This window comes from Oncorhynchus masou, chromosome 9, assembly GCF_036934945.1.
Source record: "Oncorhynchus masou masou isolate Uvic2021 chromosome 9, UVic_Omas_1.1, whole genome shotgun sequence".
Lineage (NCBI taxonomy): Eukaryota > Metazoa > Chordata > Actinopteri > Salmoniformes > Salmonidae > Oncorhynchus > Oncorhynchus masou.
The window spans coordinates 59,048,447-59,071,653 of record NC_088220.1 but is presented as its reverse complement, the minus strand read 5'-3'; the positions used below and the strand labels follow the sequence as shown (position 1 = coordinate 59,071,653).

At 44.0% G+C, this 23,207-nt stretch overlaps 3 protein-coding genes, 3 non-coding genes and 1 pseudogene across 6 annotated transcripts; 6 read left to right on the top strand and 1 right to left on the bottom strand.

Annotated features, from left to right (window-relative positions):
* The first annotated feature begins 137 nt into the window (after window positions 1–137).
* On the top strand, window positions 138–3,061 carry aamdc (adipogenesis associated, Mth938 domain containing). The gene is made up of 4 exons (XM_064974691.1): window positions 138–335; window positions 1,023–1,175; window positions 1,253–1,348; window positions 2,679–3,061. Exons 2-4 carry the CDS (start codon window positions 1,044–1,046, stop codon window positions 2,817–2,819), a joined length of 369 nt encoding a protein of 122 aa, XP_064830763.1. The 5' UTR covers window positions 138–335; window positions 1,023–1,043; the 3' UTR covers window positions 2,820–3,061.
* Window positions 3,050–16,177, bottom strand: ints4 (integrator complex subunit 4). Its single transcript, XM_064974688.1, has 24 exons — window positions 16,040–16,177; window positions 15,287–15,481; window positions 13,193–13,310; window positions 12,970–13,076; window positions 12,714–12,846; window positions 12,415–12,515; window positions 12,100–12,150; window positions 11,932–12,020; window positions 11,525–11,645; window positions 11,363–11,434; window positions 9,497–9,671; window positions 9,124–9,329; window positions 7,140–7,282; window positions 6,901–7,016; window positions 6,680–6,813; window positions 6,130–6,287; window positions 5,957–6,050; window positions 5,760–5,840; window positions 5,083–5,213; window positions 4,946–5,005; window positions 4,530–4,689; window positions 4,306–4,449; window positions 3,717–3,837; window positions 3,050–3,588 (listed from the first exon to the last, which is right to left on the bottom strand). Exons 1-24 carry the CDS (start codon window positions 16,091–16,093, stop codon window positions 3,410–3,412), a joined length of 2,943 nt encoding a protein of 980 aa, XP_064830760.1. The 5' UTR covers window positions 16,094–16,177; the 3' UTR covers window positions 3,050–3,409.
* Window positions 16,178–16,209: 32 nt separating this feature from the next.
* Window positions 16,210–22,020, top strand: LOC135546344 (small ribosomal subunit protein uS3). Its single transcript, XM_064974690.1, has 7 exons — window positions 16,210–16,273; window positions 16,793–16,923; window positions 17,827–17,920; window positions 18,606–18,700; window positions 19,411–19,598; window positions 21,027–21,233; window positions 21,949–22,020. Exons 1-6 carry the CDS (start codon window positions 16,244–16,246, stop codon window positions 21,224–21,226), a joined length of 738 nt encoding a protein of 245 aa, XP_064830762.1. The 5' UTR covers window positions 16,210–16,243; the 3' UTR covers window positions 21,227–21,233; window positions 21,949–22,020.
* LOC135546752 (small nucleolar RNA SNORD15) lies at window positions 18,185–18,333 on the top strand. Its single transcript, XR_010456615.1, has one exon. It is a non-coding gene; the product is annotated as a small nucleolar RNA SNORD15 (small nucleolar RNA).
* On the top strand, window positions 19,066–19,193 carry LOC135546754 (small nucleolar RNA SNORD15; annotated as a pseudogene).
* Window positions 19,784–19,932, top strand: LOC135546753 (small nucleolar RNA SNORD15). The gene has a single exon (XR_010456616.1). It is a non-coding gene; the product is annotated as a small nucleolar RNA SNORD15 (small nucleolar RNA).
* LOC135546751 (small nucleolar RNA SNORD15) lies at window positions 21,532–21,678 on the top strand. Its single transcript, XR_010456614.1, has one exon. It is a non-coding gene; the product is annotated as a small nucleolar RNA SNORD15 (small nucleolar RNA).
* Window positions 22,021–23,207: the final 1,187 nt, after the last annotated feature.

Sequence of the window (23,207 nt, the reverse complement as noted above, 5' to 3'; positions counted from 1 at the left end):
AGAAATGCATTTTATAAATAAAGTAAATGGTTATTGGATGAACTCGGTGGGACAAACAGCCATTGCTTCAAACGTTCAGTTACAATTAACCTTAACCAGTCCGCATTTTGTCATTGCCACGTTCAGCAGGAGTCAACGTTGTCTTGCGTTCATATAGAAATGTATGATGTAGAACAAATATACTTCTCTGGTATGTAGAATAAGTAATCACATCAGCTGAATTGAATATCTATCTGCAGCGTTCCACAACGCTGAGGTATCAGCTACTTAACCGAACGATCCGGAACACACCCCTTTACGAAAGTAGCACAGGCTGCCTACGAGTCAACGAACTGGTAAGGAAAATAAGCATTCACGAATGACGGACATAAAATTAATACTTTTAAAACCAAGACAAGTCGTTAGTAAATGATAGCAAAGTGACATTTCAGCGACAATTCACTTTCGGTTCATAAATGATCGTTCGGTTTCAAACACTTGTCTGCGTGGACATGCTACAGTTCCCCAGTGTTTGTTTACATGGTCACGTTGACAGAAATACGATCTAATAATAGTTCATAGGGACTCAACTTTAGGTACGTTTATCACTAGATATGCTTATGTTTTACAATAATACTTTATTTATCCATATTCCTTGGAGCATTGATCTCAAGTTACAACCCCTCTGAGACACCAAGGCCCAGAATCTAGAATATGCATATAATTGTCAGATCAGGATAGAAAGCACTAAAGTTTCCAAAACTCAAAATATTGTCTGCGAGTATAACATAACAGATATTGCAAGTTGTTTTTCCTGAAATCGCCCGATTAGACATTAAGGGGGTTGCTCTATGTCAAAGGCAGGATAGTATCTAGGATACTGATGCCAGCAACTCTCCGGTTCCTGGCCTACCTTTACTTTGATCACACCGACTGCGTCATTGCATTTTTGTACACCAGAATTACATTAATTTCCAATGAAAAGCTGCGTTTGCCTTGTGTTTAGTTGAAAACGCTGCGTTTGTTTCCAAACGTGCCTGCAGCAGCCGAGACACATCTGACCTATGTCGTCGCCAGAGATCGCTTCCCTGTCCTGGGGACACATGAAGGTGAAGGGCTGCTCCTCTTCCTATAAGGACTGTAAGGTGTGGCCCGGGGGTAGCCGCGCATGGGACTGGAGAGAGACTGGGACGGATGTAAGTTAAGATAAGACATGGACTGTGTCTCAAATGGCACCTTGTATGATGATAACGATGTGACTGACTGTGTGTAGCATCACCCTGGAGTGCAGCCTGCAGATCTGGAGGAGGTGCTTCAGAAGGGTGTGGTGACTCTGGTCATCGGGCGGGGCATGAGTGAGGCGCTGCAGGTATCCCCCAGCCCCATACACACACTCTTCCCCTACTCGTTTACATGACACTTTCCCAAGACCTAACAATGGGAAAATGTTCTTAAAGATGGAAGGCAGGCAGGAGGTGAGATCAGGTGCGAATATTCTAGCCAATGAGAGGGCCGATAAGCTTGTGAACAATAGGCCATCGCGATATATAGAGGACTCTTGTATCTCCCATTATAGCGTCTGTGACGGCAATAGGCTCCATTTTAAAGTAGTACATTTTATTTTCCTTCATTGGCTGATTTTTCCAATTCAAGAATCCCCACCCAGTTGACTACTTTAAAATGTTGGAAGCCTTCAATGGCAATGTCCATGCTAAAATAGATTATATCCACGATGAGTCTTCTCTTTATGACAACAGGCACAACTCCGATATAGTCGTTTTTGGGTTGCCGAAATGCCAAGGGCGTCCACTTACACTTAATTCGTAACAACCTATTATGAAACTTATTTTCAATCAAGAACAATTACATAAAAAAAAAAAAAAATCAAATTTGACACTCAAACCTCCATACAAAAATTCCTCACTTCGTGTGCTTATTTTGGGTGGAGTAAAACCTCGCTTCCTCTCTGTTTACCCTATCCTTCACTTTCCCTTGCCCCGACAAACATACTTTCACCATGTACATTACCCTTCCTCAGCCCTACACTTTCCCTAGCCACTACACAATTCCCCTGATTTCTCTCTGGCCTTGTTCGAGATACATCAAAACTGATGTACCATGGGTAAATTGAATGACTGATCTACAAATAGAGTATTTATGATGCAAGGTGATTTGTAGATCAGTCAGTCTTGACTCGCCTTTTAAACTCCACCCAAAAACTGTTTTACCCCCTTTTCTCCCCAATTTCATGGTATCCAATTGTTAGTAATTACTATCTTGTCTCATCACTACAACTCCCGTACGGGCTCGGGAGAGACGAAGGTCAAAAGCCATGCGTCCTCTGTAACCCAACCAAGCCGCACAGCTTCTTAACACAGAGCACATCCAACCCGGAAGCCAGCCGCACCAATGTGTCGGAGGAAACACCGTGCACCTGGGGGCCTTGGTTAGCGCGCACTGCGTCGATTAGAAATCAGCCCTGTATGACGCTAAACCCAGAATCATATGATGCAAATTGCATCATACAGGGATGATTTCTGTATTTTGAAAGTTACATCTTAAACTTGATTGCTGACATGCAAAACATTTTGGAACTATGCTAACAATGGACTAATGCAACAAATACAAAAATATTATTTTTGGGCAGAGTTTTCCTTTAAAGATGGCTGCAATGTTGAACTCTGCGCTCTCTCTCTAAGGTCCCGTCCTCAACTGTGGACTTCGTGAGACAGAGAGGAGTGGAGCTGATAGTTCTGCAGACAGAGAAGGCCATCACAGAATACAACAACCTGGTTGGCCAGGGAGCCAAGGTGGGTGGCATCTTCCACTCTACCTGCTGATGACATACCACAGGTGGCCAGTAGGAGAACTCTGAAAGCCTGGTGCAATTCAACATGTCATATTCATTACAGCACACCATAGCAAAATGTTTTGCAATGGACAAGTCCATGTAGTTCCTCCCTGTTTTCTTCTGTTTGGTGTCTGATGAATACAACCCTGGGGTGCATTAGCAAAGTGAAACATTCAGAACACTAATGAAGAGCTAAAATGACTTGCTGTGAATAAAGGCTTGTTTTTGTCATCTGGTGTCATTTATTGTCATTCAAAGAAAAAAATGGTCCTTAACTATAGCAGGAATAGCAACACACATCAGATAGGTGACCTCAGTGATTCTCTTGCTCAGTCTCAGGATGAAATCCCAAATAGCACCCTTTTTCCTTTAGTGGTCAAAAGTAGTGCACTATATAGGACGCATCCTCAATCTAGTTGAGCAATCAGCCAGGAGTGGCACACAGTTACACACTAAAAATGAACATATTGTTTAGTAAATATGTATGCAGTAAGGAACGGCCAATGGCTGAGGACTAGAGGGTCAGGGGTGGGAGAGGGAGAAAACAGACAAGAGAGGAGAGAGAAAGCGAGATGGATGTCAGCGGCGGGCAGGTTTAGGCATGATGAAGACCTTGACAGGTTTGCTGAAGGGAATTGTTCCCTCAGTGGCACCCTCTGCTGGCTGGAGGCCTTCAGTGCTGCTGTCGCTCCACACCGCCTTACAGAGACGAGATGAGCTGTAGGCCAGCAGCAGCCTCACCTCGATCTGACACGCCTCTGAGACAGAGAGAAAAGGGCCGGGGGTGAGTTTGTGTCCTCACCAGTCCATGCAGAGTAAGACAGCTAGAATGTGGGTGTGCCCCCACTAGTCCATGTGCTGTGAGACCGGAAGTGTGTGTCCTCACCAGTCCATGCGGAGTGAGACAAGTAGACCTGTGTGATGAGGCGGTGGCGGTGTGGTCCAGGACTTCTGAAGTCTCCAGGTTTAGGCTGAATCACATGAGACTGGCCGTCTGGATACAGCACCTGGAGAGAGAGAAAATGTGTGTGTGTAAAAGACAAAGCAAACTATTACAACTTGGACCAACACTTCATCCATCAGCAGGAGAAAGTGCACAGCTTATATACATACCGCTAGGGTCCTGGACAAATGGTTCATTCTGATTCTCTACCCTTCACCCGGAAATGTGCAGGTGTATCCAACTTATGCATTTACATTGGATTGGTGCAATGTGTGTATAAGGTAGTAGTTTTAGAATTGTTAGGTTAGATTACTCGTTGGTTATTACTGCATTGTCAGAACTAGAAGCACAAGCATTTCGCTACACTCGCATTAACATTTGCATGTGACAAATTTGATTTGATTTGCATGGCTTGAGGGAGTTTCCACTATATTCTAGGTAAGGGTGAGTGTACGCTTTGGGAGAAGGTTGGAGAATCATAACCCAGCCAAGGGGTGTGTGTACCAGAGACTTTATATAACAGGGTGTGTACCTGTACTTTGACAGTGTTGTGGGGGTCTTGCACGTGCTCCAGCGTAGCATCGATGTCTAGTGCCACCACCAGGCCAGATGTGAAACGCAGCGGGTTGTCAGACTCTCCTGTCGGCTCGATGATGGTCGCCGACGCACGCTGGACCTGCCAGCCAATTCAAACCACACCTGGGTCAAATACCTGTGTATGTGTGTGCGTGCGTGTGTGTCTCTGTGTCTGTGTACCTGTTTAGGTAATTGAAGGTTTAAGAAGCCACTCTGTCTCAATGTGGTCTGAAGGATCTTGACTAGTTCTCCAGGCTTGCAGGCCGACAGCTTGGGACTCAAGTCCAACAGCTTCCCCACAAAACTTTCCTGGAGGTGGGGCAGCTCCACCACAAACAGCCTGGAGGCATAGAGGTCAGGATTCATCAGAATACCAAAAGAAAAGGGTGTGCTTTCTGCAAGGTCAAAGTTGCCACCTTGTGGCGATAAATTAAAACAACAATTCAGTTCAACAATTAATTTAGGATGCATCAGTTTCTGTTTGTCTTATATAGGACAAATAGTCTGTCTTATGTTTTCAAAGATGTCAAAAGTTGATTAAATAAAAACAGATTAAATAAGTAGGTGAAATGATGGTTAAAAAAGAGATAATATACCTCTGAAAGGATTCCACCTCCTGAAGGAACTTCTCACAGACACTGATGAGAGGTTCAACTCTGCAGAGAGATGAGAGGGGTTGAGCTGCTTTACAGTTATAGACATGGACGGTGGGGGTGTTTATGTGTGTACTAACCCTCGTCTGGTACGGGCAGTCAGGACTAGCTGTAAGGCCTTAGCCTGTAGTCTGACGTGGTGTATGGTGGCCACCTGTCTGTTCTCCAGACCACTATATAGGAACTCCAGTTTATATGTCTCCTCCAACATCTACAAAAACACACACATCACATTAATGTCTAGGGGTAACGCCAATGGCTGAAGACATACACTGAGTGTACAAAACATTGCTCTTTATATGACATAGACTGACCAGGTGATGCTTATTGATGTCACTTGTTTTATCCACTTCAATCAGTGTAGATGAAGGGGAGGAGACGGGTTAAAGAAGGATTTTTAAGCCTTGAGACAATTGAGAGATGGATTGTGATTGTGTGCCATTTAGAAGGTGAATGGGCAAGACAGAAATATGTAAGTGCCTTTGAACGGGGTATGGTAGTAGGTGCCAGCTTCACCTGTTTGTGTCAGCATCCCTGTGGAATGCTTTCAACACCTTGTAGAGTCCAGGCCCCAATGAATTGAGGCTGTTCTGAAGGTATGCAACTCAATATTAGGAAGGTGTTCCTAATGTTATGTTCCTCTTCCCACCGGAGATCGGGGTTCATTCCCCCCTTCAACCTGTATCCCCCCATTTCAAGTGTCTAAATAAAGTGAAAAATACTATTAAAAAAAGCACAATAGTTTGTGTGTGTGTACCTGTTTGGCAGCAGCAGTTGCCATGGCGTTGTGTTTAAGGCAGAGGGGGACGGCCATAGTCCACAACTTCTCCTGCAAGGCCTGTGGGAAGGAAACAAGGAGAGGAGACAAGGGGATGAGGAAAGGCAATACGATTTGGGCATTCTGGTCAAATGTCATGCAGACAGACACCGGTCCATCCAGATGCAGAAACACACCTTGGTGAGCAGTAGTTGGCAGCGGAGGTAGGTGGCAGAGAAGTCAGCAGCTCCTGCCAGCTCTGTCTGTAGCTCCCCCAGTCTCTGTAGGTCTCTGAGAGGATACACACACAAAATATTTGCTTCAAAAATTGTGTGAAATGTTTTGATAGTATTAGTGTGTATGTATGTACCTGATAGTAAAGTTGAGCAGGTCCTGAGCCCCGGGGTCCTGTAGGTTGTGTATAGTGCTAATTCTGCTCAGACTCTGTTGGAGGAACAGTTGAGCAGACTCCACACTGCCGGAACCTTCTATACCACTCACACCTGGGGCCTGCGTCCTCCCTGGTAACTATACACACACACACACACACACACACACACACACACACACACACACACACACACACACACACACACACACACACACACACACACAAACTGGGTGGTTCAAGCCCTGAATGCTGATTGGCTGACAGCCGTGTTCTATCAGACCGTATACCATGGATAAGACAAAACATGTATTTTTACTGCTGTAATTAAGTTGGTAACCAGTTATTAATAGCAATAAGACACCTCAGGGGTTTGTGGTATATGGTCAATATACAATGGCTCCACGTTGCGTCGTGCATAAAAACATCACTTGGTATATTGGCCATATAGCATATCCCCTCGGACCTTATTGCTTAATTATGACACAGTGGGTCTCAACATATTGGTGAAAGGGGTGTATGTGTGTCTTACCCTGAGAGGAGGTACTAGGTGAGAGAGGCTGTCCCGTAGGTAGGTGTAGTGTCTAAAGGTGTGGTCTGAGAACAGAGCTGTCATGGTGGGACAAGACTGAGCTGCGTTGAACACCAGCACCAACACTGCAATATCTGTTACGCTAGGTCAAGAACACACAACACAGAGGTAGGTATAGGTGTGTGTGTGTGTGTGTGTGTGTGTGTGTGTGTGTAGGATACAGGCAGGGTCATCCATGTCTGGTTCAGGGGTGTGGAAGTAGGGGTGAGTACTGAGCAGCTCTGGAACCAGCGGTAACACCAGGGTTGGATGACGACAACCTAGAAACTTTAGACACCTAGAGAGAGAATGAGAGGGATAGAGAGAGAGATGACAAGAAAGAGTGTGTTGAGTTTTAAAAGCGTTTTTATTGAATCACTTGCAAAGTGATACACACAGACACACACAGACAGAAGCTTACTTCCAGACAGAGTTGCGGTCGGTGGGGTACTTGGTGAGGTTTTTCAGCAGCTCCAGCAGGGCCAGTTGGATACACTCTTTAGTCGACACATTGGTGAAACACAGCAACTCATGTAGCGCCTCTCTGATGTCACGAGACGAATCCTACACAAGTTACACATTTCAGTTATTATTTTTATTCTTAAAAAAATTGATACAGCCCCAGTCAAAAAGTTGACACACCTACTCATTCCAGGGTTTTTCTTTATTTTTTTTACTATTTTCTACATTGTAGAGTAATAGTGAAGACATCAAAACTATGAAATAACACATATGGAATCATGTAATAACCCAAAAAAAGTGTTTCATTTTTTTTTACAAATAATTTATATTTGAGATTCTTACAAGTAGCCACCCTTTGCCTTGATAAAAGCTTTGCACTCTTGTCATTCTCTCAACCAGATTCATGAGGTAGTCACCTGGAATGCATTTCAATTAATAGGTGTGCCTTGTTTAAAGTGAATTTGTGGAATTTCTTTCCTTAATGCGTTTGAGCCAATCAGTTGTGTTGTGACAAGGTAGGGGTGGTATACAGAAGATATACCTATTTGGTAAAAGACCAAGTCTATATTATAGCAAGGACAGCTCAAATAAGCAAAGAGAAATGACAGTCCATTACTTTAAAACATGAAGGTCAGTCAATCCGGAAAAAAGTTTGTTCAAGTGCAGTCACAAAAACCATCAGGGGCTATGATGAAACTGGCTCTCATGAGGACTACCACAGAAATGGAAGACCCAGTTACCTCTGCTGCAGAGGATAAGTTCATTAGTTACCAGCCTCAGAAACTGAAGCCCAAATAAATGCTAACCAGAGTTCAAGTAACAGACACATCTCAACATCAACTGTTCAGAGGAGACTGTGTGAATTAGGTCTTCATGGTCGAGTTGATGCAAAGAAGTCACTACAAAGGGACACCAACAAGAAGAAGAGACTTGCTTGGGCCAAGGAAGACAAGCAATAGACATTAGACCGGTGGAAATCTGTCCTTTGGTCTGATGGGTCCAAATGTGAGATTTTGGGTTCCAACCGCCATGTCTTTGTCAGGCGTAGAGTAGGTGAACAGATGATCTCTACATGTGTGGTTCCCACCGTGAAGCATGGAGGAGGAGGTGTGATGGTGTTGGGGTGCTTTGCTGGTGACACTGTCAGTGATTTATTTAGAATTTAAGGCACACTTAACCAGCATGGCTCCCACAGCATTCTGCAACAATACGCCATCCCATCTGGTTTGCACTTCATTTGTTTTTCAACAGGACAGGCTGTGTAAAGGCTATTTGACCAAGAAGGAGAGTGATGGAGTGCTGCATCAGATGACCTGGCCTCCACAATCACCCAATCTCAACCCAATTGAAATGGTTTAGTTTTTGTGACTGCACTTCAAGAAACTTTCAAAGTTCTTGAAAATATCCAGATTGACCGACCTTCATGTCTTAAAGTAATGATGGACTGTCGTTTCTCTTTGCTTATTTGAGCTGTTCTTTACCAAATACGGCTATCTTCTGCACCCCTACGTTGACACAACATAACCGATTGGCTCAAAGCATTAAGAAGGAAAGAAATCCCACAAATTAACAAGGCACACCTGTTAATTGAAATGAATTCCAGGTGACTACCTCAGCTGGTTGAGAGAATGCCAAGAGTGTGCAAAGCTGTCAAGGCAAAGGGTGAATACTTTGAAGAATCTAAAATCTATTAAGATCTATTAATACTTTTTTGGTAACTACATGATTCCATGTATTATTTCATAGTTTGATGTCTTCACTACTTTTCAACAACGTAGAAAATAGAAAAATAAAGAAAAACCCTGGAATGAGTAGGTGTGTCCAAACTTTTGACTGGCACTGTATATTCTTTCCTTGTAATTGTGTGTGTGTGTGTGTGCATGCGTGCGTTGGCACGTGCATGTGTGTGTATGAGTCTCCATATGTGTGTTGGTCTGTGTTACCTCTAGTACAGCCAGTACAGTATCCAGCTGGTCTTCTCTCAGGGTGATGTTAGTAGAGATCTGTCTCAGGACGTGGATGGACTGCAGCCTGACTTCCTCAATCTCATCATTAAACATGTCAACCAGGAAGTCCAGGCACTTCTCGGCAAAGCTGGCAGATGATTGGGCAAGAGCAGAGAGTGCATCCACAGCAGCAATACGCACCTCTACAGATAAAACACACATAGGCACATTATAATTTACACACATAAAACCCATGCGCACACAAAAACACACACTCTCTCTGAGCCTCCACAAGCCTTCACAGAAACAAACAAAACATAACACACACAGAGACAACCTCAAACACACTTACCGACACACACACTCTTACCGTACATCTCGTCCTCCAGTCCGTGTACGAAGGCTCCACATGCCCCCGAGGCAATCAGGTTGACAGCTGAGGTGTCCACCTTCTCCTTGGGAGCATCATCAGCCCATTTCCTCCCAGAGGAGAACTCACCTGATGCATAGAGCTCCTTGGCACGCTCATGAGCAGTACGTTTCCTCTGAGATATATATATATATAAAACATTATTATTAATATATTGTTGTGTTGTAATTTGAAATACTTGCTACACCAGAAGTGAATGGTTATATGTAGGAGGAATGTATATGGTGGGGTCAACGGAGGTTGGATATGAGCTAGGGGCTTGGAATATTACTGAGTAAGGGAAAAGGCAATGGGGGTATAAATACTGGTGGAAACATGTCTGTCTTTTCAGCTGTTTGACCCAGTGGGTGAACAAACTTGGTTTGAGCTTCGATAGTTGTCTGATGGTTTATTTAGAACCTGAGTAAAAACTAACAATATATTTCACTACGATTCGAAAGTTTGGGGTCACTTAGAAATGTCCATGTTTTTGAAAGAAAAGCAAATTTTTTGTCCATTAAAATAACATCAAATTGATCAGAAATACATTGTAGACATTTGTTTTTCGTTTTCTTACCCCTTTTTTCTCTCCAATTTCGTGGTATCCAATTGGTAGTAGTTAGTTTTGTCTCATTGCTGCAACTCGGGACTCGGGAGAGGCGAAGGTCGAGAGCCATGCGTCCTCCGAAACACAACCCAACCTAGCCGCATTGCTTCTTGACACAATGCATATCCAACCCGGAAGCCAGCCGCACCAACGTGTCAGAGGAAACACCGTACACCTGGCGACCTGGTCAGCGTGCACTGCGCCCAGCGACTCCTGTGGCGGGCCGGGCGCAGTGCGCACTAACCAAGGTTGCCAGGTGCACGGTGTTTCCTCCGACACATTGGTGTGGCTGGCTTCCGGGTTGGATGCGCGCTGCGTTAAGAAGCAGTGTGGCTTGGTTGGGTATCGGAGGACGCATGACATTCAACCTTCGTCTCTCCCGAGCCCGTACGGGAGTTGTAGCGATGAGACAAGATAGTAGCTACTAAAACAATTGCATACCACGAAATTGGGGAGAAAACAGGGTATAATTCACCCAAAAAAAACAAGGCCAGCATCCCAGAGTTACCTCTTCACTGTTGACATTGAGAATGGTGTTTTGTGGGTACTATTTAATGAAGCTGCCAGTTGAGGACTTGTGAGGCGTCTGTTTCTCAAACTAGACACTCCAATGTACTTGTCCTCTTGCTCAGTTGTGCACCGGGGCCTCCCACTCCTCTTTCTATTCTAGTTAGAGCCAGTTTGCGCTGTTATGTGAAGGGTTTAGTACACAGCGTTGTACAAGATCTTCCGTTTCTTGGCAATTTCTCGCATGGAATAGCCTTCATTTCTCAGAACAAGAACAGACTGACAAGTTTCTGAAAAAGTTATTTGTTTCTGGCCATTTTGAGCCTGTAATCGAACCCACAAATGCTGATGCTCCAGATACTCAACTAGTCTAAAGGCCAGTTTTATTGCTTCTTTCATCAGTACAACAGTTTTCAGCTGTGCTAACATAATTGCAAAAGGGTTTTATAAACATCAATTAGACTTTTAAAATTATAAACTGGGATTAGCTATCAGAACGTGCCATTGGATCACATGAGTGATGGTTGCTGATAATGGGCCTCTGTACATCTATGTAGATATTCCATTAAAAATCAGCCATTTTTAGCTACAATAGTCATTTACAACATTAACTATGTCTACACTGTATTTTTGAATAATCTTATGTTATTTTAAGGGACAGAAAATGTTTCCTCTGAAGAGACATTTTACACACACACACACAGTGTACGTACCCTGAGGTCTGACATCAGCTTCTTGTCCAGAGTCTGCTCTAGGAAGTGAGGACTGACCTGCAACATGTTACCCTGAGGAAGAGAGGAATGTGTGGAGGGGGAAGAAAGGAGAACCATGACTATCTGAACACTATTTGTGTGTTTGTGTGTGTGTGTACTCACCAGTGTTTTGGCGGCCTGCACCCTGACCACCCAGGATCCATCAGAGACCATGTGACTGATCTTCCCAAACGAGTCGTCGACCAGACGGACTTGCTCATTGGACGACGGAATCGGCACAATGCTGATTGGACAGATGCCACCTTTATTTATCAATCACACAGCAGTTTTCACCCCCCCCCAGTCAGTGATTGTGTGTGTTCAGTGTTGGGCTTGTTTGACATTGCAGCTGACATTGCAGGCGACTGCTGACTGATGATCTGCAAATCGACTTGCATCATAAATAACCACTCATTATTATTTGTAGATCAGTCTGGCAGTCACAATTTACCCACAACGAATCATGGTTTTGGTGATCATGAACACAGCCTGTGTGTGTGTGTGTGTGTACGTGTGTGTCTATGTCTTACCTCTCTGGATATAGCTGACTCAGGACCCACACCATCTGAACGGCAGCCGAACGAACCTGCTCATAGTCATCACACAGCAGCTGACAGGCCTAGACACACAATTAAAGAGAAACGCTCACACAAAAGAACCTAGCGGCTGAGAAAGAAACACACGCATACACACTTTACCTGATCATAAATGGTCTGTTGAATCTTCAGTCCCCTTTCATGCAGTTGCAGCTGAAAGGAAGAGCAGAACATTTAATTATCAATCAGTCAATATATAATCTATCTAGCCTGTACACATGCCAATAGTCTAGAGAGGATATGTTTGGAGTAGGCATCCAGCTAACTTTCACCTGTCCTGTATTTTCAGAGCAGTGCAGACTATCGAGAGGCCTCCCAATATCCACTCAATAGACTGAAGCATTGTTTTGGGCATGCATTCTAAGTGAGCATGCTAGGATGTATATTGGGACATAACAGGAGGAAGTAAGGTCATACCATGGCTTTGATGGCCGCCGTGCGCACCCTTGGGTCCTGGTCTGCAAAGTAGTCACTGATGAGGCTCTGCGCGTCTCTCACACACACTCCACCAGACACCCCTGGAAGGAGGAGGAAGGGAGAGTGGAAAGTCATCACTGATAGCACACTGCTGCTGCACATCCCACACACATCTCTCAGACATGATGATGTAATGAGGGGACTACTGGGTCAATTAAATTAAGTAAACATGTCATGTAGTAAATGTTTTTATTGTTGTTGACTCAACTACCCTGGTTAACCCAAATAAATATACACACCTGGAGCACTACCCCCAATAACAGCTGGAACCAATCCCTGTCCATCTTTATTTAGGGGCGTGTCCACGTTTCCCAGGCAACCCAGGAGTTGTAGGCATTTATTCCTCACACCGAAATATGTGTCTGACAGGTGCTGAGAGAGAAATGAGAGGGATAAGATGAAAGACGGGGATGAGAGAGAGAGAGAGAGCGGCATGAGAAAGAAGATGAGTGATTGATGAAAAAAACTTGCAGACCACGACTGTATGCGTGTTACCTTGTAGGCCACCTCTATGAGTCTGTGTCTAACAATAAGGCTTTCTGGGAGCTGGGTGCCGATGACCAGCAGAGTGTCCAGCAGCTGAGCCAGGACCTGATGGGACTCTGGACACACACACACACAGAGAAGAAAACACAGAGACAGACATGGACTAGGTCAGAGAAGATATGGGAAAGAGTGCGTACAATGTACTAAGTGTGTGTATCAGAATGTAACTTACTCTCTGTGTTGAATGTGTTGAGGGTGTCATCTAGGATACTCTCAGGGTTGAAGTTCTGGGTCTTACTTAGCAGGCCGATCAGAGAGGCAATCTTCAGCCGCACAGAGTTATCCTGCTCCTACAGTGACATAGATACACAAACAGTTATCACTTCTACAGCAAGACACAGCAGCAAGGTGAGGGAAAGAAGGGATGGAAGAAGAAGAGGCAGAAAGGATAGATGTAGGAGGGGAGAAAGGAGGGACCATCGAAGGAGGGGCGAGGATAGCTGCTCTTAGCAACGCAGGTGTATTTACAGTGGGGGCAAAAAAAATTGTCAGCCACCAATTGTACAAGTTCTCCCACTTAAAAAGATGAGAGGCCTGTAATTTTCATCATAGGTACACTTCAACTATGACAGACAAAATGAGAAAAAAAATCCAGAAAATCACATTGTAGGATTTTTAATGAATTTATTTGCAAATTATGGTGGATAATAAGTATTTGGTCAATAACAAAAGTTTCTCAATACTTTGTTTTATACCCTTTGTTGGCAATGACAGAGGTCAAATGTTTTCTGTAAGTCTTCACACACTGTTGCTGGTATTTTGGCCCATTCCTCCATGCAGATCTCCTCTAGAGCAGTGATGTTTTGGGGCTGTGGCTGGGCAACATGGACTTTCAACTCCCTTCAAAGATTTTCTATGGGGTTGAGATCTGGAGACTGGCTAGGCCACTCCAGGACCTTGAAATGCTTCTTACGAAGCCACTCCTTCGTTGCCCGGGCGGTGTGTTTGGGATCATTGTCATGCTGAAAGACCCAGCCACATTTCATCTTCAATGCCCTTGCTGATGGTAGGCTTTGTTACTTTGGTCCCAGCTCTCTGCAGGTAATTCACTAGATCCCCCCCTGTGTGGTTCTGGGATTTTTGCTCACCGTTCTTGTGATCATTTTGACCCCACGGGGTGAGATCTTGCGTGGAGCCCCAGATCGAGGGAGATTATCAGCGGTCTTGTATGTCTTCCATTTCCTAATAATTGCTCCCACACTTGATTTCTTCAAACCAAGCTGCTTACCTATTGCAGATTCAGTCTTCCCAGCCTGGTACAGGTCTACAATTTTGTTTCTGGTGTCCTTTGACAGCTCTTTGGTCTTGGCCATAGTGGAGTTTGGAGTGTGACTGTTTGAGGTTGTGGACAGGTGTCTTTTATACTGATAACAAGTTCAAACAGGTGCCATTAATACAGGTAACGAGTGGAGGACAGAGGAGCCTCTTAAAGAAGAAGTTACAGGTCTGTGAGAGCCAGAGATCTTGCTTGTTTGTAGGTGACCAAATACTTATTTTCCACCATAATTTGCAAATAAATTCATTAAAAATCCTATAATGTGATTTTCTGGATTTTTTTTCTCTCATTTTGTCGGTCATAGTTGAAGTGTACCTATGATGAAAATTACAGGCCTCTCATCTTTTTAAGTGGGAGAACTTGCACAATTGGTGGCTGACTAAATACTTTTTTGCCCCACTGTACATACACTCCTTTCAGTTGTATTGGGTTGCACAAAAACAGTCCTCTGGAAGCCAGAAGTTAAATACAATTCCAATTCAAATTATTGTGCCGGTGGGCAGGAAGGTTGGTCATTTTGACGGGTGGAATTTGTGACAAAATATCTAAAGGATCGGATTATTAAACAGAATTTCCAAACTGGTCTGTTGTGGACCCACTTCTTCTCTGCTTACCTCATGTCAAAATAAAAGTCCCCCAAAAGTTATTCATTTTTTGCCCACATATGGAGCATGTGCAGGATTTTTATTTTGACATGAGGTAAGCAGAGAGTACATCGGCACAAATGTAATAGTATTAAACTTCTGGCTTTCCACTGACTGTTTGTGTGCAACCCAATACAATTAAAAGCAATGCTAGTGTATGTAAATACACCCGCATTGCTAAGAGCAGCTAGGGAGTGGAGGGCTGCTTTACCTTGTAATAGTGTTCCAGGAGGAGAGATGGGAGAATGATGAAGGATAGAAGAAGAAGAGAGAGGACGGAAGTAGAAGATGGAGGTATGGAAGAAGAGATGTGAGGATGGAAAGATGAAAGCCAGGGCTATCATACCTTGTAGTAGTGTTCCAGCAGTATGCGCACAACCCCTTCCACACTCTCTGCCTCCACGGAGCTGCGGGCAAAGTGCAGCAGGTACTGCAGGGCATCAGTGGGGTTGGAGGCCTTACACAGGTCAATATGCAGCGCTGCAGACTTACTTGGCTTGGTCAGACGGAGCTTCTTGGCTGGAGCCTCCTCTTGGGGAAGCTGTTGATCAACAGAGACAATTTAATCAAAACCTTTTTAATGTGATGTGATATGGATCTGTACAGCCAAACGGCCTATCTAAAGCTGTAAGGATCGAACTATAGCATGGATTTAGACAAAGCTCGCCAGGTACCAGATCCCTTTGTACTCTTGCCTACTCTATTGCTGTCCTTTTCATGATTTGCATAATCATAACACAAACAGACTGGTACTCAGGCTAGAACACTATTGCAAATGTACACCAGCTAGCTAACTAAAAGGAGCTACCACTGGCCATTTGTTCAGATCCATGTGACCCAACGTAGCTAGTTAGCAACGATTCTACGAGCCCTATATAATATCTCTAACTACCTAAAGTTAATGAAATAGTATGCACTATGTTATCAAAAATTCGGATGTTATTGCGGGATGCAATACGTTAACAGTTGGTTAGCTAGCAACGAAACACTCACACAGTCTGAGTCTAACGTTAGCTAGCTGGCTTGCTAGTATTGTAAGAACATCGACAATTAAAATGTGAATCTTTCGGGGGTTTTTCGTAACCATGCGTCTACCGACCTGAACAACTTTGGAGAATTCCTCGTAAACTCGCTTTTTGAGATGTGCTGCCATTTCCAACGAAATTAAGTAGCTTCCAGTATTTTTTGTTGTTGAAAGCGCCCAGCACCATCGTAATCAAGCGTCGACGGAACTCGCAATTATGAGTATAAATATACTTCCGGTTCCTTAACTATTTCTTTCCTGTCAGCGGCCTCAGGCAAAATGGCGGTGCAAATATCTAAGAAGAGGAAGGTTAGCTCACGTTTCTTACCAAAATGGTCTTCGTAACTGATGCATTTGTAGAAAATTGGGATGCCATGTGTTAGCAGCATGAGTACGGAGTTGATTGTCGTATTGATTGGTGTCCTCGTCCTCTAGTCTAAAGAGGATTGACAAAGATGTTACCTACCCGTACAAAGAATCCTCACTTCGCTAGAGAACGTGCGAAGGGGTGCCTTTTATACCGTACTAGCGATTTAAGTATAGCCATAATGGTACCATTCAAAAAATGTAATTGCGAGTCTGATTGTCAGTGGTGTGTAGGTGGATTGGTGATCGGTGTCCAGTTGGCTAATATTAACGTTACGTAGGTGGCAGGCTACTTCATTCTAACATTGGCACTACCCAGTTAGAGTAAAAGTACTCGGTAATAGTAACTTGCTGGCCAGTGATGTCACCAACAGTTGCAGGTTCGCTAGCGGCTATGTGACTACTACAAGCATGTTCCCTACAACCTAGCTAACGGTATACTCAATTTGTGTGCCTGGTTAGTTCGTCGCGGACGGAATCTTCAAAGCCGAGCTGAACGAGTTTCTGACGCGCGAACTTGCGGAGGATGGGTACTCCGGTGTGGAGGTGCGTGTAACCCCGACCAGGACCGAGATCATCATCCTGGCCACAAGGTAACGTTACCGGTATGTTGGTAGTTAGGGGGTTATACTGTCTTGAAAAATGTGTATTGTTGGTACAATAATGAATTGGTGTGGGTATCAAGATTTCCGTGGGGAGCCTGTGCCATCCCGTGATATATGGTATTACCGGTAGTGCACCAACGTTCACGTAGGGTGTCTTTGTAAATAAGAATTTGTTCTTAATAACTGACTTGCCTAGATAAAGGTAAAAAAAATACTTTTTTTCTTCTCCATGCGCAAAAGTCCTCATCGTCACTTAAGAAATGCTAACAAGTGCTAAGGAATTCTCATAGCGGATGCTAGGTAAATGCTATTGAGCACATGCGAACATTTCCTACTAGGACAGACAATGGGGCTCGTGCAAGTATCTCAACGCTGTTTGCAGGAAGCACAAAATAAATATTAGGTGGCATGGATGTGGTTAACAAGAAGCTTGGTCTTTGTTAGCCAACGTAGCCACTTCTCAGTAAAATGCACATGACAACCTGCTTGGAGTTTGCTAAAAGGCACTCAATGGACTCTCAGACCATAAGAAACAAGATTCTCTGGTCTGATGAAACAGAGTCAACTCTTCTGCCTCAATGCCAAGTTCAGGTCTGGAGGAAACCTAGCACTATCCCTACGGTGAAGCGTGGTGGTGGTGGCAGAATCATGCTGTGGATATATTTTTCAGAGGCAGGGACTGGGAGACTAGTCAGGTTTGAGGGAAAGATGAATGGGGCAAATTACAGAGATCCTTGTGAAAACCTGCTCTAAAATTGATTTGAATGAAATGGATCATCTTGGGTTTTAAATATGAAAACCTGTTCAATTCAGCTGGAACTTTCAGGAAAACTAGATGACTAACTGATTGCATAGAGCACGTTTAGTAATAGAGTGCCATTGTTGTTTCAGGACCCAGAATGTTCTGGGAGAGAAGGGTCGTCGCATCCGGGAGCTGACCGCTGTTGTTCAGAAGAGGTTTGGCTTCCCTGAGGGCAATGTGGAGGTAAACAAGCACTACAGTTGCATACATGTACTCATTAGACATACTCCCTAACCACAATAGCAGGGAGCTGAGAACTGTGGTTCAGCAGAGGTTTGGCTTCTAAGGGCAGTGTGGGGGGATAGAGGAATATGATTGTGTGAAGTTTAAATGAAAACAAGTGTGAATTCCACATATTTTTACATAGGGAAGATTTGAAATGTGTTAATGAATGTAAAACAACTAACCTCAAGTGTGTCTGAAGGTAGAATCTGACTGGAAAAGCTCCTTCAGTGATGATACGATGACGAGTCGGAACGGGACACAGTCAGTCTCTGGGGTCGCTGGGTCAGGGTCACGTTCTGTGTCTCTGGGTTCAGTTCCCCAGCGCAGCGTGTCTCTTCAATTGAAGACATCGAGGCATTTGTCTGAGAAGGACTGAATCCAGTACAGGAAATGTGTGGATTCATATGGTTTCTTGTTAGGTAGTCCGGTAGCTAGTTGGCTAAGATAAAGGTATTCAGGGATGCATGAAGTTGTAAGCGTTCTAGAGACGGTTTCTATCACAATTAAGAATGTGAATTGCGAGGCAATACTTCTCTGCTGTGGTGGTTCCAAAGCTCACATTGCAGCACCCGCACCAAGCTGTAGGCTGTGTAGCCTCTTTGTATTTGTAGAAGGTTAACCTCCTCCACTCTCCCCCCTCTAGCTGTATGCTGAGAAGGTTGCAACCCGTGGTCTTTGTGCCATTGCTCAGGCGGAGTCTCTGCGCTACAAGTTGCTGGGAGGTCTGGCTGTACGTAGGTAAGACTAACCCTGGCCCTGTTGCACCTAGACACTGAACTAAGGTCCGTTATGCATTAACCTTCAGTGGTACAGGTTTCACGCTTAATGATACAGGTTAGGATTTGGGAAGGTAAGTGGGTTCTAGATCTGTTCAGGAGAAAGTTGACAGAAAACGGCTGTCCACCCCACACTAATTTGTGCTGTCGTCAATCACCCCAGACCATTTAAGTTAATTTGCAGTATTTAGGTATCTTGAGCAGCCCCTGGTTACCTTAGCATGCTACGATCAGTGTCTCCAGGAATCTATTGAGCAGAACATGCCCCTGCTGTTACAGTCCACTCTCTTAAACTTCCTTTCTCATGACATACAGTGGAATGTCTCCCTTCAGTGATGATACGATGACGAGTCGGAATGGGACTGGGTTGGTGTCACGTTCTGTGTGTCTGGTTTCAGTTCCCCAGAGAGGCAGCTCTCTTCAGTTGAAGACATCGAGGCATTTGTCTGAGAAGGGCCAGGAAAATGGCTCATAATGTCAGATGTGATCTCACAGTCCTGTATAAGTTGATGTGTATTAAACCCATTTACTTTCTCATATCCCCCCCCCCCCCCATATTTGCTCCACCTTTCGTCTTCTCCCCCCCCGCCTTTCTTCCTCTCTCCCCACACACTCTTTACTGCGCACTCTTCACCATCTCTCTTCTCCTACCTCTCCCTCTACCCCTCCCAGAGCTTGCTATGGTGTGCTGAGGTTCATCATGGAGAGTGGCTCTAAGGGTTGTGAAGTGGTGGTTTCTGGGAAGCTGAGGGGTCAGAGGGCCAAGTCCATGAAGTTTGTTGATGGCCTGATGATCCACAGTGGAGACCCAGTCAACTACTACGTAGACACCGCTGTACGCCACGTCCTGCTCCGACAGGGTATGTACCAAATAAACTGCTAGACACTACACTACTACTCTACCCCTAGACACTACTAATGGTTAGACAAAGTGAATACCAAATCAGACCCTATACCCTACCCCTAGATTTTTCTGATCTGTCAAGGTGAGTCTCATCAACAGTAGAATTTTTGGTCTGTTGCTTTTTAAAGGTAAAATATTTTCCTTCGGTGATGATACGATGACGAGTCGGAATGGGTCACGGTCGGTCTCTGGGGTCGCTGGGTCAGGGTCACGTTCTGTGTCTCTGGGTTCAGTTCCCCAGAGCTGCGTGTCTCTTCAGTTGAAGACATCGAGGCATTTGTCTGAGAAGGGCAGTCATATTAGTCAAGTCATTATGATCAACCTCTTACTTGCTATATCACACATACGCTAACCCTCATACTCTATTCCACAGTGCCTTCAGAAAGGTTCAGAGCCCTTGACTTTTTCCACATTTTGTTATGTTACAGCCTTATTCTAAAATTGATTGGTGTTTTCCCCCCGTTAATCTACAAACAACACCCTATAATGATAAAGCGAAAACGGTAAAACTAATTTATTACAAGTAAAAAAAAATATATATGTATGTGTGTGTATATGTATATGTGTGTGTGTGTATATATATATATATATATGTATGTATGTATATATATATATGTATATGTGTGTCTATATATATGTATGTGTGTGTGTGTGTATATATATATATGTATATATATATATAATGTATGTGTGTATATACACACACACATACACACATATATATATGTATATATATGTGTGTGTGTAAGTATTCAGACCCTTTACTCGGTGCTTTGTTGAAGCAGTGATTACAGCCTCAAGTCTTCTTGGGTATGATGCTACATACTTGGCACACCTGTATTTGGGGAGTTTCTCCCATTCTCTGTTCTTGGAAACCTTCAATGCTGCAGAAATGTTTTGGTACCCTTCCCCAGATCTGTGCCTCGACACAATCCAGTCTCGCTGCTCTACAGACAATTCCTTTGACCTCTTGGCCTGGCTTGGTTTTTGCACTGGCAACTGTGCGACCTCATATAAACTGGTGTGGGCCTTCCCAAATCATGTCCAGTCAATTGAATTTACCACGGGTGGATTCCAATCAAGTTGTAGAAACATCTCAAGGATAATCAATGGAAACTAGATGCATCTGAGCTCAATTTTGAGTCTCATAGCAAAAGGTCTGAATACTTATGGAGTATTGTGTAGATTGAGTATTTGTTTTTTTAAAGGATTTTTAAATAAGGCTGTAATGTAACTGGAAAGAAAGTCAAGGTGGCTGAATACTTTCTGAAGGTACTGTATACATTTCACTGTTCTACGTCTAGGTACGCAGAATAACCGTTGGGTAGAGGGTCCGTGTAAGCACTGATGTGTTCATGTATGTGTTTTTTTTTGTCTGTCTCAGGTGTGCTAGGCATCAAGGTGAAGATCATGTTACCATGGGACCCCAGTGGTAAGATCGGCCCCAAGAAGCCTCTGCCAGACCATGTGAGCATTGTGGAGCCCAAAGACGAGACTATCCCCTCCACCCCTGTGTCGGAGCAGAAGGGTGCCAAGCCAGAAGCCCCAGCAGCCATGCCACAGACTCCTGTACCCACCGCATAGTAGACAGGTACTATACCCTAACACACTAACCCAGCCACTGCATAGTAGAAATGTACTGTACTATAAATTAGTGCTTCTCAGCTGGTTTTGCTTCGGGACTCAAATTTAACCAGGTTGCCTCAGTTGTGACTCAATTTGCATTGTGGGGGAAAACTAGATTGATAGTGTAGTAATTGTTGAGGCTTGTGGTCGTGAAAGGACTCTTCATAATAGTGTCATTTAAAATGCTGCACAAAAGTGTCTCAGAGTGTGATACACTGTTTACTTTCAGGGCGACTATTAGTTTAGTGTTAGTTTACTCTTCCCTTCAGTGATGATACGATGACGAGTCGGAACGGGACACTGCCTGTCTGGGGTCACTGGGTCAGGGTTACGTTCTGTGTCTCTAGGTTCAGTTCCCCAGAGCAGCATGTCTCTTCAGTTGAAGACATCGAGGCATTTGTCTGAGAAGGGCTTCCTAACTTTATCAAATAACTGTGTCCCAAATGGTACCCTATTCCCTTTTATATTGCACTACTTTTGACCAGGACACATCTGTTCAAAAGCGATACACTGTATTGGGAATCGGGTGCCATTTGAGTCTGTCAATATACTGGTGCCTGAATAAATATTTCTAGACTACGTTGAGCATGTAGCTAAGCTACTGTGTGTGTAATTCATAAACTGTGATTCAGGCAGGTTTAGGTCTGGTATCCTAATGTCTGTTATTCTTTTTCTTCAAGGTTTCGAACATTGTTCGTAGATGGAAGCAGGACCCTGCATTTTCTGTACAAAAATAAAACCTGGAAAATACACCTTTTTGTTGTCTGTCTCAACTTGTGAAGTATTCCTGCTCCCAAACATGGCAATTAATTAGTTAATAATTGGTTGGTTTATGGTACTTTTGGAATTGGAGAATGGCAAGGAGTCTGGGTAGACGGGTAAGGAAACTCTTCATAACTGTCAGTACCAACAAAGGACCTAAAACTCGCTGTCATGCATAGTAATTCCGTGATGCGCTATAGGACATTCAACAATTACCTATCCACTATCTGAAGGACAACTGAACACTCTGGTAATTAACCCTGATATCAAATCATATACGGGCCTTTCCACACTCGTGTTGCGGTTATTTACTTGTTGCTAGTAGCTTATTTTATACTGAACAAAATAAATGCAAGCTGCAACAGTTTCAAAGATTTGACTTGAGTTAGTTCATACGAGGAAATCGGTCAACTGAAATGCATTCAGTATGCCCTAATCTATGGATTTCATGACTGGGAAAACCGACATGCATCAGTTGGTCAGATACCTTTAAAAAAAATGTGGCAACTGCATTCACATTGCCACTGAGCCCAGGTGTGTCCCATTTCGCTGATGACCCACCCAGCTCTGCCCACTGACGTCATATACATGGTCTGCTATTGTGAGGACAGTTGGATGTACTGCCAAATTTTCTAAAGTCTCCAATGTTTATGGGAAAGAAACTAAATTCAATTCTCTGGAAACTGTTCTGGTGGACGTTCCTGGAGTCAGCATGCCAATTGCATGCGCCTTCAATTTGCTACATCTGTGGCATTGTGTTGTGACAACTGCACATTTTTGGCCTTTTATTGTTCACAGCACAAGTTTCATGCTGTTTAATTTAGATTGATATGCTACACCTGTCAGGTGGGTGGATTACCTTGGCAAAAGAGAAATGCTCACTAACGACAAATTTGAGAAGTCTTATTTTTCTGTGGAAAATGTATGGGATCGTGATTTTGGTTTGCAATGGCGTATGGTCCACCTACAGACCGTGTGGTGAAGAAGGTCCAATGGTGCTTTTCAACCTCACCAGGCTGAAGAAATGTGGCTTGGTTCTAAGACCCTCAAACTTCTGCAGATGCACCATTGAGAGCATCCTGTCAGGCTGTATCACCACCTGGTACTGGCAACTGCAGTGCTTTCCAGAGCATGCGGTCTGCACAATGCATCACTGGGGGCACATTGCCTGCCCTAC

Coding starts and splice junctions, on each gene's coding strand:
- LOC135546344 (XM_064974690.1), top strand. CDS start 16,244: ATGGCGGTGCAAATATCTAAGAAGAGGAAG. Junction 16,274..16,792: donor AAATATCTAAGAAGAGGAAG/GTTAGCTCACGT, acceptor GTGCCTGGTTAG/TTCGTCGCGGACGGAATCTT. Junction 18,701..19,410: donor GGAGGTCTGGCTGTACGTAG/GTAAGACTAACC, acceptor TACCCCTCCCAG/AGCTTGCTATGGTGTGCTGA.
- aamdc (XM_064974691.1), top strand. CDS start 1,044: ATGTCGTCGCCAGAGATCGCTTCCCTGTCCTGGGGACACATGAAGGTG. Junction 1,176..1,252: donor GGAGAGAGACTGGGACGGAT/GTAAGTTAAGAT, acceptor GACTGTGTGTAG/CATCACCCTGGAGTGCAGCC. Junction 1,349..2,678: donor GCATGAGTGAGGCGCTGCAG/GTATCCCCCAGC, acceptor TCTCTCTCTAAG/GTCCCGTCCTCAACTGTGGA.
- ints4 (XM_064974688.1), bottom strand. CDS start 16,093: ATGGCAGCACATCTCAAAAAGCGAGTTTACGAGGAATTCTCCAAAGTT. Junction 11,435..11,524: donor TGCAGGCCGCCAAAACACTG/GTGAGTACACAC, acceptor TCTCTTCCTCAG/GGTAACATGTTGCAGGTCAG. Junction 5,006..5,082: donor ACTGCCCGTACCAGACGAGG/GTTAGTACACAC, acceptor ATCTCTCTGCAG/AGTTGAACCTCTCATCAGTG.